This window comes from Poecilia formosa, unplaced genomic scaffold, assembly GCF_000485575.1.
Source record: "Poecilia formosa unplaced genomic scaffold, Poecilia_formosa-5.1.2 Scaffold54, whole genome shotgun sequence".
NCBI classification, from domain to species: domain Eukaryota; kingdom Metazoa; phylum Chordata; class Actinopteri; order Cyprinodontiformes; family Poeciliidae; genus Poecilia; species Poecilia formosa.
In genome coordinates this window covers 1,039,541-1,053,550 of record NW_006799993.1, presented here as the reverse complement: position 1 = coordinate 1,053,550, position 14,010 = coordinate 1,039,541, and the positions used below count along the sequence as shown (strand labels likewise).

General features: G+C 38.8%; 1 protein-coding gene across 6 annotated transcripts in view; it reads left to right on the top strand.

The window, feature by feature from the left end:
- The window catches only part of LOC103138742 (neurexin-3a), a 123,926-nt gene that overhangs the window by 18,236 nt on the left and 91,680 nt on the right, over positions 1-14,010 (top strand). For all 6 annotated transcript variants that reach the window (XM_016671994.1, XM_016671992.1, XM_016671993.1 and 3 more), the window contains exons 3-5: positions 5,655-5,675; positions 6,754-6,780; positions 7,764-7,775. In XM_016671994.1, coding sequence (XP_016527480.1) covers positions 5,655-5,675; positions 6,754-6,780; positions 7,764-7,775 — 60 coding nt within the window. The remainder of the gene's footprint in view (positions 1-5,654; positions 5,676-6,753; positions 6,781-7,763; positions 7,776-14,010) is intronic.

Sequence of the window (14,010 nt, the reverse complement as noted above, 5' to 3'; positions counted from 1 at the left end):
TGCTGTGTTGGTGACAACCTGTGATACAGTAGGCAGTGTGGAAGTGCTTTTTTATAACTAGTCATGCTGCTGTTACTGACTTACTTCAGGAAGGCTTCATTTACTTAGGCACTTCACAGAGCATTAGTCAAGAGATTTAAAGGTTCCAGCAACTTAAATGAAAAATTTCTATTTTGTTACCGCCTTTCCTTTTCGACTGCATTCCAGCTTGTAGTTTGTGATGGTTTTACTCATTTCCATGCCCAAGCAAGTACAAAGCAGCTGAGAACACCACAAAAGTGTGATGACCTTGCAGCTGGCATCCATTCATAACACAAATTCCACTCAGGGCAACGATAGAAGATGGCAAAGACTCCCACTCGAATTAGCCTATAAAGTGGGGATTTATAGTGGGTATTTCATTTACTGAAAAAGGAGGAAGTGAATATAGATGAGAGGAGTAGTTTGGAGATGTAACAAACTGATACACTATGCAAAATGCTAACATTCTGGCAGCTCTCATTTCGATGAAATATAGACGTAATGTTTTACCCTTTTCTGACCAGCATTGCTACTCTGATGCCCACAAGCATCAACCCTCCCATTGCTCATCGCATCTTTCACCAGAATAGAATATTACAGAAAGATGCATTCATTGTGCAGGTCTCATTTTTCTCCATGTAATCAATCTCTGCTCTCAACTTTTTTAGACCAAAACAGTCATTGCAATTTATTACTACTCATAAAGAGGATGGAAGATGAGACAAAATATTCTCGAGATAATCCCTCCTTGGTATACCAGTATAGTAGCAGTCTATTCACACTTTTAAGATTTTATTTTTTTTACAAAATGTTTTATGCCCTTTATTGAATATTTATGTCTTTTTTTATCCCTGTGTTTGTACACACATATACAGAAAGTAGTCGGTAGGCCCATTAAAAAACTAAGAATTTAAAGAATGGACTACTCTTTGAGTAAACTGTCATTGTTTAAGGTCTCCATATAAACTTGTTATGAAATTTTTGAAAAGTGGAAAACTTGCAGCAGTTTCAATAATGAAGATATGCAGAGATGTTTCCTGTCCATCTTTGTAGCTGTTGAAAAGTATATATATCCAAATTTACGAGTGTTAGATTATTCTGCCATTTTCTATACCGGTCCTCCAATGAATGATTGTTTAAAATCAAAATAGGTCTGACATAGATACAAGGACAACTGCATAAGTTATTGAGTCTGATCTATCTGAAAATAGCAAGAAAGCTATGCTGAACTAAAAAAAAAAATCAGTAAACGTTTTACAAACTAAAGTGAACATATTAAGACAAGAGTTTTCTGCCAAAATAAACAAGACAGAGGCTATGAATAGTATTTATTTGAACAAAACTGTGATAAAAAATATGAATTAATCATAAAAGTTCATTATTATCACTTTTGAGCAATACCAGAACCTGCATCATTAAGCCCACACCGTATGACACAATACTTTTAAGATCAAATCTGATGATTGGGGTTGATTTGAGTAGAAGACTATACCTCTTTTAGTTCAGATACTTTTACCTTGCTAATGGATGGTCTTACGTTAAAAATATATATTTCTCGTGTACTGTGTGGCGTAGGTAGTAAAATGTTGAGTTTAGGGAAATCAAAGTCATAGAAAAGGAATACTGTACACAGGCCAGAGTTGGCAGGGTTAGCAGAAAGCGCTGCAGGATGATGAGAAGCAGTAGACCACAACAAATGAAGCCCTGTTGTCACACCAGACCGATCATGGATGACCTGGGCAGATTTAGAAGACTGGAGGTCTGTCTGATGTGATGATGGGAGTACTGACTCATTTTTATACAACAGATGATGTAAGTCAGCACAAACATGGTGGGCAGTGTAAGTCATGTCACTTCAAAAGACCTCTGCATCGAGGTGGAGCATGAGTGTTTATAAGAATATTACTGTTTGAAATAACTATGTAAAGTTTAGGTAAGACATATTTAACTAGTGTGATGGTAACAAGGAAATGGCCCATCAGATTAATCTGCTTTAAAGGTCTAATTTTAAGCAGAATTTTGTCACTACTAAATTTCTACTTTAGACTGTAGGTTGAAAGATTGAGACTAAAATATAAAGTTGAAAGATATTTAGTTTCTATAACTACAATTGGTCTTAATTGTGCGTTTACCTTAGTAATTCCTCTCTGTGTTTCATATATGTTTTTCCAGGCATGAGCTGCTGTTCAAATTTCAATTTCGACAAATTCTCCTCAATAACATTTTTAAAATGGTAAATGACCTGGAGCCGTATAGCGCTTTCTCATATTCAGAGGGCCCCAAAGCTCTTCTAGCTATATTCAGTCATTCACCCATTTGTGAACACATTCACATGCTAATGGTGGCAAGCTACTGGACTGTTGACGTAGTTGCCCAGGGACAGTCCGACCGAGGTGAGGCTGCCATGGACCGGGACCACGGGGCCCTCTGACCACCACCAGCAGGCAAAGCGCATGAAGTGTCTTGCGGGCAGAAATGGATGGAGTGGGGATTGAACCAGAAACCAACTGGTTGGCATTGACACATCCCATGTGTGCTAGTCTGGCACATTAACTAAAGCAGGGGTGGTTAATGTCTAAATTTGCATGCAACTTCTCTGTTTCTCCTGTGTGGCTCATGGTGACTTGACTGGTCTCTTAAGGTTTAACAGTAGTTTGTGGAGAATTTTATTTTGAAAAATAATCAACTTCTCTCCAGCAAAGACGCTTTGCACACGTCTGCAGTTCAATTATATATTTTGCAGTTACTCCAACTGAACAACAACAACTGAACAAAGTGTAGCTAAACAGAATATTCTGTCACCTCATGACACAAGCCAGACAATATAAGATATCAATACGACTGCCATTATCTTTTCCTGTTTTTAGCAGCCGTTAGCGATTACCTTTGTAGTTTATGCTCGGAGTAGCTATTTGTTTTGGTGGGTTGTTGTAGGTGACCAGGAAAACCTGGAGAGTTTGCGGTTTGTTGAATTAATTGTTTTGCAAAACAACATGAGCTACACTAGGTGAAGTAGTGTAAATGTGGGGGGGTCCAAACAAATATTTTCCAAATTTGACAGGGAGACGTCCCTTTTATATCTAATTATTACCAAAGCCACACATGGTTTGAAGCTGTGCCATACTCTTTTCAAGTGATGGATTGAACAGAGTTGTCTGATATAGTCAAAACTGGCATTATTGTTTCATCATACAAAGATGCTTCAAACTTACTTCTCCAGAACTTTCTCCATGAACCGTCTGCTCTCTTCCTTGATATTCACAACGCTGTTGGGTCACTGATTGTCTTTAACAAACCCCCTGATAAAGAGTGGTGTTCACAGTATGTCTTCTTTAAATCAGCGTTAATCGACCGTACGCCACTCTGATCAGCAATGTTTCTGTGGCCAGTTAAACACAATAACTGCTATCAGATTGCTGAGTTGTTTAAGCTGAAGGTGAAACACTTACAGTGTTCACCGTCTCAACTGTCCTCTGAAACTGTCCAGTTTCACACCCATTGACACCAGATGGCTTCAGCAGGCCTTCCTTGCTGTTCCTCCAGCTGTCCATATGTTCATATCAACATGAAACATGGCTGCTGGTGAAATCAGAGATCCTGAAGCCTTGGGACGGTGATGAGCATTCACAGTAATTGGTATATTTATCTGCAGATGTCATTGTTAATAATCCGACAGTGGTGAAATACCTCTTGAATAATTACGCTTTCCCAGTTTCTGAATTCCATCATGAATCATCCTTTAGGTAATCCACTCTGAGCTCTAATCCCCAGATATCCTCACCTCACCTTTTGGGTGTAGAGGTAAAAGAGAATCAAGCACATTCACTTGGATTATATGTCCACTGATGAATAAATAAGTTTGTCTAAGACACGGTGAGATGATCTGCGTGAAATTAATCAGGAGGCATTTCTCAGTGTGCAGCTGGAGGCACGAGTTAGAAATACCTGCGATTATTTGACTGCTCTCTGGGCTTTTACCTTCATTAAATATTTATGGCTTCACTAGCTTTATCTCACTTGCTGTCTCACCAAAATCTGATGCTACAAAGCGGCACAATGCAAGGGGGAGGAAATTGTCGGAGGAAGTAGGTCAAGATGGAGAAGAAAATGACAGAGCAGCAAAGAGAGGGGACTGAATCCAGCTGTTCATCACAGAGACACAATCCGGCCGAGTGCTGGGTCGTAGCGAAAGACCCTGTTATAGAGAAAACGGCAAGATTTGCATTTCATAAATTTAAATCTCAGATTGCCAGAAAAATCATGAGATAATAAGAGCAAGTGTTAAAAGCTTACATTTTATTTTATATGTACCATTTTCCAAACTTTTAATATCTTGTGCATCCTCTCTAACACACACTCGTGATTTGTGACTGTTTAGTTGACCGCCATTCTGTTGTCTCTCCTTCATTTGGCAGCTTAGAGTAACAGCAGCGAGTTCTTTCATCAATCTCAGCAAGGACCTCAAGCCAGAATTAAGTTTTGTGCAATTTTCTCAGATTGTCCTCTGAACATTTGGGAAGTGTCCACAGGTCCATAATTTTAATTTTGATTTTAAAGATAAGCATCACTCAGTAAAGCTTGATAGTGTGGTCAGTAAATGTTGTCTTGATGTAAATCAGGACCTTTTGTTTTTACCTGAAACTCAAAGCATTGCAAGCCTGGAGATCATTCCGTACAAAGACGTAAAATGTGAGATGAGCTGAAATGTTGTCAGGTTTTTCCACTTGAACAAAGAGAAAATGTCCAAAAAGCAATCCCAATATTATTCTGTTTATTATCTTGGCTATTTCTGTAATATTTGTGTGTGGTGTTCAATACATGTAAATCCCAAACAGAGATATGTTTATAAAATTGAAATAAAAATCACAAAATTAGTAGGTTTCCGATCACAAATGTCTCTTCTCCAAAGTAACTGGACCTCTTCCATGTTGGAGCTGCTCAGTTGAAACTGAATTAATATCTAATGCATACCAAATCAACCACCATCTGCTTGTGTTCACATATTAACACCATAACATGCCCAATTAGTCCATGCTCCGAACATTTAATGCATCTCAAGTCGATTACTGTTCATTTTATTCTGCAGCCACGTTGCCTCTCAGGAGCTCAATAAAATAGAAACTCCTCTGTAGCCCAAGTAAAACTCAATTTTGTGATGAAAATTGTCCACATAGTGTAATTTAAAGCTATCTTTGGGCTTAAATAACAATGAAACATGCATCCAAAGCTCAATGTTTGATATGAAAAGTTTAATGCTGATATCGAATGTTAAGTTGTGGGTTCAAAAACAGAAAATTCAACAGCATCTGAACTGTGCATGGCTTTTTATCAAACTTGTTGCTGGGAACATTTCCTTTATATTGAATGCATAATTTCTTTAGTTGAGTAATCTGGCAGCAGTGGGTCATTTTCTTTTTCTTCTATCCAAATGTCATAAATCAAAAGTTGTTTCTTTCTCTCCTTACTGTTGAGAAGCTGGACTGTGTAGCAGATGCAAATGATTGTGCAAACTGCCAACCATTTGCATTGACTGTAACGTGTTTTAAAAGTTGCATGACATTCATCATGCAAGTGCAAAGTGTGTTTCTAATGCTGGTTTCTTTGCTTCTTCTCTTCGTCTCCTTTCATTGCAGGGGTCAGGAAGACCATACCAGGTGAGTTGAAATGGGACCTGAAACGACCAGTCAGAAAGAATACATTGTGCAGTTGCAAATATTTAAACAAATATATTTGACTTAAGGGTTCACAGCTACATCACAGTCTTAAAAGGGGACATGTGACTGCAGGGGCATTTAGTTTTTATGAGAAGTCAGTTCATTCCTTTGGAATTTAAAAAAAAATCAAGTTTTTAAATGTTTTTATCATTAAAAGGTACATCATCAAACAGCAACTTCTGGCCCAAAATAGACATGCATTTATTTTAAATCCCTTACGTTTTAAAGCTTTTTGTAAAATTATTTTCTAAAATGTTCCAAAGCTTTTCCTTTAAAAAAAAAAAATAAATAATAAGTTGAAGACCAGTCCCAGTTCTGTTGTTCAGTGGTACCACGTTATTACTGTGGAAAAATGCTGCTGCTTCTTTATTCTGCAGTTTTTGAACCCAAAATTATGTTTAGTGTGTGCAGTTGCAATCAAAAGTTTCCATCCCATCACCATGATCTTGAATGCCCTGTTAATCTGTGACGTTTTATGATTTGAGACATTATTTTCCAGGGTTTAAAACAATATAAAGCTGCAACAAATCTAAAGAAACAAGAACAAAAGACAGAATGGTACTAATGACTCTAGAAGGCTTTGCCACTGTCACTGTAGTTTCAAACTAAGAAATGTACCTTTTACCCTGAAGACAAACAAATACAGGTCTAGATAACAATCTTCATCTATATTTTAGAAACAGCTGTAGCTGTGATGATATTTTAGTTATTTTCTATCTCAAAGACAATAACAATGTTCAAAACTTGTTTTTGCTCCCAAAACTAAAATCCTACAGTTATGTGATGTACCGGTTGCTTTACCAGGTCAGTTCTGGTTCCGCTTTCCCAGTTGAAGTATTCTTTAAAAGTGTGAATTTTTCCCAGGAAGCCTCCTGCTCAGACACAGGAAGCTTTGGAAAGTGATTGTGTTCGGATGTCATGCTTTCCCTTCTGAAAGCATGTTTCGTCCCAATACCGCAGAGTATTGAATCAGAGTGTTTTCTGTCTCTCTTTCATTTCCTTTTCTCTTCCTCTCAAGGCCTCGCACACATGATGGCAGAACAAGGTACACCTTCTTTACTTCTTCTCTACAAAATATTCTTTGTGTTTGATTCTGGTGTGAAGCTGCATGTTTTGGTGAGGTGAGTGCTATCTATGGAAGTGCATGCTTCTGTACGGAGAGACAATAAGTGCAGAAGGTGAGTCACTTGTAGACAAATCTGAGATCTTTCAGGCAGAACATGACTTCATTTGTAAGTCGTAGGCATCCAACGAGTGGGGAAAGTTCTCCCTGCAGCAAGATGCATTTGAAACATCTGTAAAAATGCTCACTTTTTTCACATTAGAAATAAGTGATAGGTTCCAGACTAGGTCACCTTTAATCTAGCTCAGTGCTCCTCATGGTCTGGTCAGCTTTCAATAAACCAATAGATCCGTTTGCTCTACAGCTGTGAATGCTTTGTTGGGCCCCTGGTCTCTTACACTTTGACCAAGCTAAACGGAGAGGTTGAGGTCTGCCTACATGGGCCAAGTTCAAAAGTAGCAAAGAAAGCCTTGGGTGTAGGCTCAGATGGCTGCTGACTAAATGGAAGATCCCAAAAAGTGTTAGTTTCATTATATCAATGAGGGACATTTAGAAACCCCCACTGAACTGCCATTTTAATTCCAGGTTGTAATAATACAAAATAGAAAATTTTTTATTGTTTTTTTTTGTCTTTTAGTTATTTTTTTTTTAAGTTGACAAAAGATGGAGGGTAAATGTCATTTAAATGTAATTGCAGAACAGAGTGCCTGCATGTGTTGATTCTGTGCTGTCCAAGTTGAACAGAACGTTATTTTCAAATGCTTTCATTCAAGCTGTAATAGCCTGTTCCAGGATTCCTTATTGCCTGCTGCGTTTGCATGTTTTAAATGTTTGAGATATGCTCTGTTCACTGATTAACCCTCATGAACTTACACTCCATCCTCTTCTTCCTCCCTGCCTGGCCCGTCTCGGCTGTGGACTCTCTGTTCCTCCTCCTGCTGTTGCTGCTGCTGCTGCTCTTCTAGCTAAAAGCAAAGGTACAGGCTTTTCAAAATCTTTCCTTTTCCACCAGTATGAAAAGCGGCGATTGCTCTGTGAGTGTTTGAGTGGAACGTGTTAGATGTTTTAATGTGTTTACTTGTCTGTGTTCTGTAATGCTTTCTCACTGAGGGTGCTTGTATTAAGTGAGTAATTAAGCCAGCAGCAAATGAAAGGGGGAGAAAAGAGACTTGCTTTTGTGTGTTCTGTGTGTGTTTGAGTGTGTTTCATGATTTGTTAAAAGGCTTTAAGTGTGTGCAGGAAGGCCGCACAGCAGATCAGTTTTCAGAAAAAAACCCTCTCCAGCTTTGCTTTCTGCAAACCAAAGTGTCCACTCAGCAGCTGTGTTCTGCAGGATTTGTGAGATGCTCACGGTTTATTTCTGTCAGAAACTTGTCTGAGAATATCCTGCTTACTTGAGGCATTTCTATGACTGGACATGCATTTCTATGTTTTTATGACATCATGTAAACAGCAATGATAAAAACTACAAAAGAGAGAAGTTAGTAGTTAATTAGTAATTTCCCAAGAAATATTTGGAGGGTTTAGGCTGGATGTTGATTCCCATCATAGTATGCTTTTAAGGCTTGGAGGCTTAGAAATGGAATTGCCCCCCGTCTCAGTCCGCAGATAAACCTGTTTTTATTCACATCTCACTTCAGTAAATACATAGTGGTCTGCAGTGATGCTTTTGTGTGATTACTTGGATTCAGGAAATATCACTAAAAACATTGGAATTGTTAAAATACATACAAACTGTTATATTCTAAAGGAGGTTAGATACAATCTTTTATAATGCACAGGAGGGCGAGTAGGAAGAAGCTGGCAGAAATGCTTCACGGTAAAGATTAGTTGGTTTTAACTTTAGAGTTTAACCCTTTGAATCAAGGATGTTAAAGACTTCCATAACTATTAAGAGAAAATCTTTGTTTGGGTTAATCAGGTAAAAATGAAGCTAGCTCTGTAGAAATGGCAAGCTATCCAAGTCTGCAACTATTTTATTTTATTTTTTTGTAAATCCTAATTGATGTCCAGACATTCTTTGAAAATTTATATAAAAAAAAAAAAAAAAAAAAAAAATGCTCAATTTGTGAAAACATCTGAATGTCTGATGATGAAAACTGGAATTTTAAGATAGAACTGAATCCAAATTGGATAATGGCTTAAAAAATTGTTGTTAGATGATTGGCTTGTCATTATGTGTCCATGCCTTATCTAGTGATATTAAAGATGCAATCCTTTGTCTTTTTTACATGAAAATCATTGTACTGGATAACGTGGAAAATGCAGACTTTGTTTCAGAAAGGACAAAGGCTGGTGGCTTGTGTTTGTAACACATTTAGACCTCTTTCCTGTTGGCGTGATTAGTTGTGCACCCAAAATGGCTTCCCCCGTACTTAAGCCCGGTGCTCTCTTCTGACGATTTCTGCTCCCAGAGATTTCCACTCCCCTCCCTCACCTCGGCTCTTATATGTCTTTGTTGCTGTGTCTAATCCCTCAGCGAGATGGCTGCCATTATTAGGTATTGCACACATGCAGGATCCGTGTTGTCGCCTGTTCGGCACACGGGAGGCTCCATTGTTTGCATGCCATCGTACTAGTGGCAGAGGAAAAATGAGATAAGAAACAGTCTCTGCTTCAGAAGGGTCATAATTTACTGTTATGAGCTCAAACTAAGTTCTCTATATTAACTTTTAGATTTCTCTTTGATTCTTTTTTTTGTTTTTTGAAATGTTCATTTCCCCTTATCTGGCAGTGTCTCTCATCCCCTGCTGCATCTTCTCTATTTTCCCTCCTCATTTCCGCCTTAACTAGCTCATCCTTTCTTTGCCTCTCTTTCACCTGCAGCAGTTTCTTTAATCAGTTACAGTTTTGTCTCTTCTCAGTTTGATTAGCTCCGTTCTCAGTTGAGTCTCGCCGTCTTATCGCCTCCCTCTGGTTTAAGCACACCATCTGCATGAGTGTTCACAGGAATCAAGCAGAAACACAGTGATGTGCAGATGATTTAGTAGCTAGATCTTTGCAATTTTTCTTGAAATGTGTACAGCATGTTCATCATCAAACTAGGGACAGCTTGAAAAAGCATCATAACCATAGTAAAATTGTGAATTCAGTGCTTTACATCACCTCTAAAATAAAATAAAAAGATTTATCTTCCAACTAAAAGAGTCCAAGGTGATTTGCTTTGTTGCAGTTAGTGTTGATCTACAGATTAATAATGCATTTCTGTCATTTGATGGCTGAGAATACTCAAATACTAACAAACAAACTTAATAGGTTTTCAGAAATTGATCCTGGAGGGGCACCGTGACACTCACCATGAAAATGCGTGAATAAGGCTCAACTAAATCTGGTCCTTTGCCTGAAGAAGGATCTGAGAAACATGGAATGATGACAAACTATTAAAGTAAAAAAGATCATGTGTTTAAAACAGCGATTAAGACAGTTATCTCCCAGTAGCAGAATTCAGTGAACCCGTTTATTAAGGAGATCATGACTGGGTGGCTTACTGGGGTTCAAGAACACTTGGACAGTTGGGATCTATTCGCTTGACTGAGTGTTGATAAATGAGCCAGACTGGGATCACCCAGCACCGAAGTTGAAGAGGGGGAAGGTGGACAGGTTTACTGGACAGAACCGAGGCGGCATACTAAAATCTGCAACTGGACAGTGGTTTAAGATCCGACCTCTGAATGGTTGGAATAATTTCCAAATATAAAGTAAATTTTTCTATAAATTCTAACTCCTTTATTTTGTCACCAAGTATTCTGCTGTTTGTGCCAAATAACAGTGGATGTCTGTATGGAAGAAGCCATATTTATGGAAATGTTTGAATAAAATATGGAAGACCTCTAGAAACTGAAAGACAGTCACACATGGTCATGTGACTTTGACCCGTCTTGGCGAGCTGCTCCGTGGCACCACACTGCGCGCAGAGTGTTTGCTGGCACAGCCGGTTTGCCAAGAAACAGCAGTGAGAACAAAAACAACAGACTCAGACAAAATGGAGAACACTATGCTATGACAACAGAATAGAAAAAAAAAAAACACTCAATAGTACTACAACAACTACTACCTTGAAAACCGACATATTGAGTCTTGAAGCCGCTCAATTTCCCGTGACACAAAAATTAAATAAAGTGTGGCAAAATTGTGTTTTGATCTGATAAGCAATAAGTAGAAATGTTAAATACCATTGATCATTGGGGAAACATTAAGATCCTAGGTTAGATTTTTATAGATTATATGGAAAATATTTTTAGGAAGAAAATGGTGATGTACTGTATGTCTTGCAATGCCTACATCATTGTTTTAGTTACTTTAGAAAGTGTTCTCACACAATTTTATAAAAAAAAAAAATCTCTATGTTGATGGTTCTGTAGGGTCTTTGTTGATGTTTTTATTATATCAGTGGTTATTTACTGGGGTTTTAAGTGGAATATGGTGACAGCGTATAGTCAGAGTGGGGCTGGTGTGCACCAACGTTTAAATAACATGTAGAAGAATCCAGCTGCAGTTCTCAGGCCCCACCACTCCCAATTCTTTCTTTGGATCGTTCTCTTATATTCTAACCCTAAACCTGCTAACCTCAACACCTACCCACTGAAACGTCTTAAAAATTAGGCTGATCTTTCAATGAAATAAAATCTTCTCAATTCTGTGTAATAAAAGTCATCTAATTAATGTATCAACATTTGCCCTCATATTTGTAGCATGTGTGGGTGTTGTGTCTACATGTGTGCAAAGTGAGCAGGTATGAGTGTGCAGCAAAAGATCATCAAGTAGTATGCTAATCAGCTAATCAGGCTTGATTGCACCTTAGAGGGGTGTGTTCGTGGTAACCTTGAGGAGGCTGACAATTGGGAGATGATGAGTGCTGGAAATTGTCTCAAACACACTCAGACGTCAACATGGCAGGACTGACAACTCAATAGTATCAGTGCATAATGTCAAATTATGCTTTTAGACTTCACCTCGGACAGATTCCACTCTGAATGATTGAACATAGACCACACTTGGATACAGGTGGAGTGCTTTTGATTAATCTGGTAACTGTGGCTCAGTGGTTGCCTTGCAATTGGAAGGTTGTGGATTATTGAAAGTCCGTTTGTGATCACATGCAACCTCTTTTTCATTTTTTTTTTTTGTGCAACACTAATTCAGTCTATACTAACCACTGTCGTCACAATATTTAACTGAAAGTTACTTCAACTGCATTATAAATGATTAAATTGCAGTCGTGCGTCAGCATCTGCGCTGGAAAGAAGTCAAACGGATGTGGAATTTTCTAATTCTCAAAATAGATGGTTTTTTTTTTTTTGAGAAATAGAGATAGCCTTGTGAGAAGTGCTTTAGTCGTTCCTGCCCTAACCAATGTGTCTCCCCATGTTACAAATGCTCCTGACTCCTCGTGAGATTAACAACAGCATAAGCACATTCTGTTGTAAAGTGTTGAAATGCCTCTCGGACTTCATGCAGCAGCCGATCGATGCAGCAATCCTCCAGCCGTTTGGAAGTCACAACCTGCTACACTCTGAACATTTTTTTATTTGAGTTCTGTTTTGGTATGTGGTGATTACACCCAGTTTGAGCTGCATATGATTGCAGAGTTGCCCAGGTGGACCTGGGTGAGTGACGGAACAAAATGTGAGCTCTCCACAGGCCCATTTTTATTCGCAATGAATCAGTTAAAGACTGATTCATTGCCCCAGAATAATGTCATTGCTGTTTTTTGGGGATAGACGAGAAATGGATTTGTGTATGCTGAAATATTTCAACGTGTCTAAATTTCAAGTGTATATGGCATGTTGTACTCCTTTGCTTGAAACAAAGCCACCATGGTTCCAGACTTGAAAAAAGACCTTTTGGTCACTGTTGCTGTCCACACAAATAGTTTCTGCCACTGAAATAAAAACACAGATCCAGTCTGGCGAAGGCGCGTTCTGTTTCTCCACGTCTATTTTTGTAAAGTTGTTGTGTATGCCCTTTGTGGTACATCCCAAATAAGAACAGCAGTGAGGTGGCGTCTGGAGTCTGGAGGCATATTTGTTGTTCACAAATAATCCTCATTCAATATCAGAGTGTTTATGGTTAAATGTTTCAGAAACAACAGGATTTAAAATCTTGGTTGAGTGGAACTCCTTTCTGGTCATAGCACTACAGTGGAGCACTGAGTCATTGACTCTTGCTTTTCTCTTCTTTGTGCCTTAGCCTTTTCCAGTTGCTGGTTATTGCAAACACTCCAGTGCTCTCCAGCGTTGCTCTGCTGGCCCACAAGGTTGTGATTGTAACCTATTTGGTCAAAGATGTCAACCCCAACAGTCAAATTGCCCTGGAGCAAACATATTTCAGCAGCAGAGCGCTCCCTAGACGATGTTTCAGGCGGGGGGTGGGGCGTTGGTAGCAATCTTAAGGGGAAAAAAAAAAAAAAAACATGGCGGTGATCTGAAAAACGATTAAATCCAGATTCCGAGCGACAACATAGCTCGCCCCCCCTGAGGGGATTGACACGGGCAGCAGCATAGGAGGGAGAGAAAGATGGAGGAGGAGGAAGAGGAGGAGAGATTATGAGGGGGTGTGCTGGTTATCTTAATTAAATGGAAGTGCATTTCATCCTCCTCCTATTGATTTGTGCCAGGGGCTGTGTGTACATTGTGTGTGTTTCAAAGGCTCCGTCTGATCCGTGGTGCTGAATTTACTGATGTGGCGACTGAAGACGACAAACTGCTCTGAGTTTTGTTGTACTAAATAATAAAGCTGAGATCTCACAAACTGCTTATGGCTGCTATATAATTTAATGAAGTCACAAATGCGAAACAAAAGAAAAATACGCTCGAGTGTTTGGAAAGGTGTCTGCTTTCCTGATTGCATGAATGCATCTATTTTACTGTGCCGATCCCGGCCGGGCTACACACAAACCCAAAGCATTTTTCTTTTTCTCCCTTTCCGCCCCTTCTGCCCTGCTTCCATTTATTTTGATTCCTGAAAGTTAATGCTAACAGTTCTGTCAAACGACTGTGCTTCAGGCAACACTGCTTAAATACATCTTTTGCTATTTTAGTGACCTGCTTTCTGGCATGGGTTCTTTTTTCCCATTACTGGGAATGACATTTCATTTAGACCGCATCATTCATCTTTTCCAAGCCAACATTCTGCTTCTCATTTTTATTTTCATGTTTGATATATCTCTTGTATTCACTTGACTTGTTTTACTGTTTTCCTTCGGCCATGTTT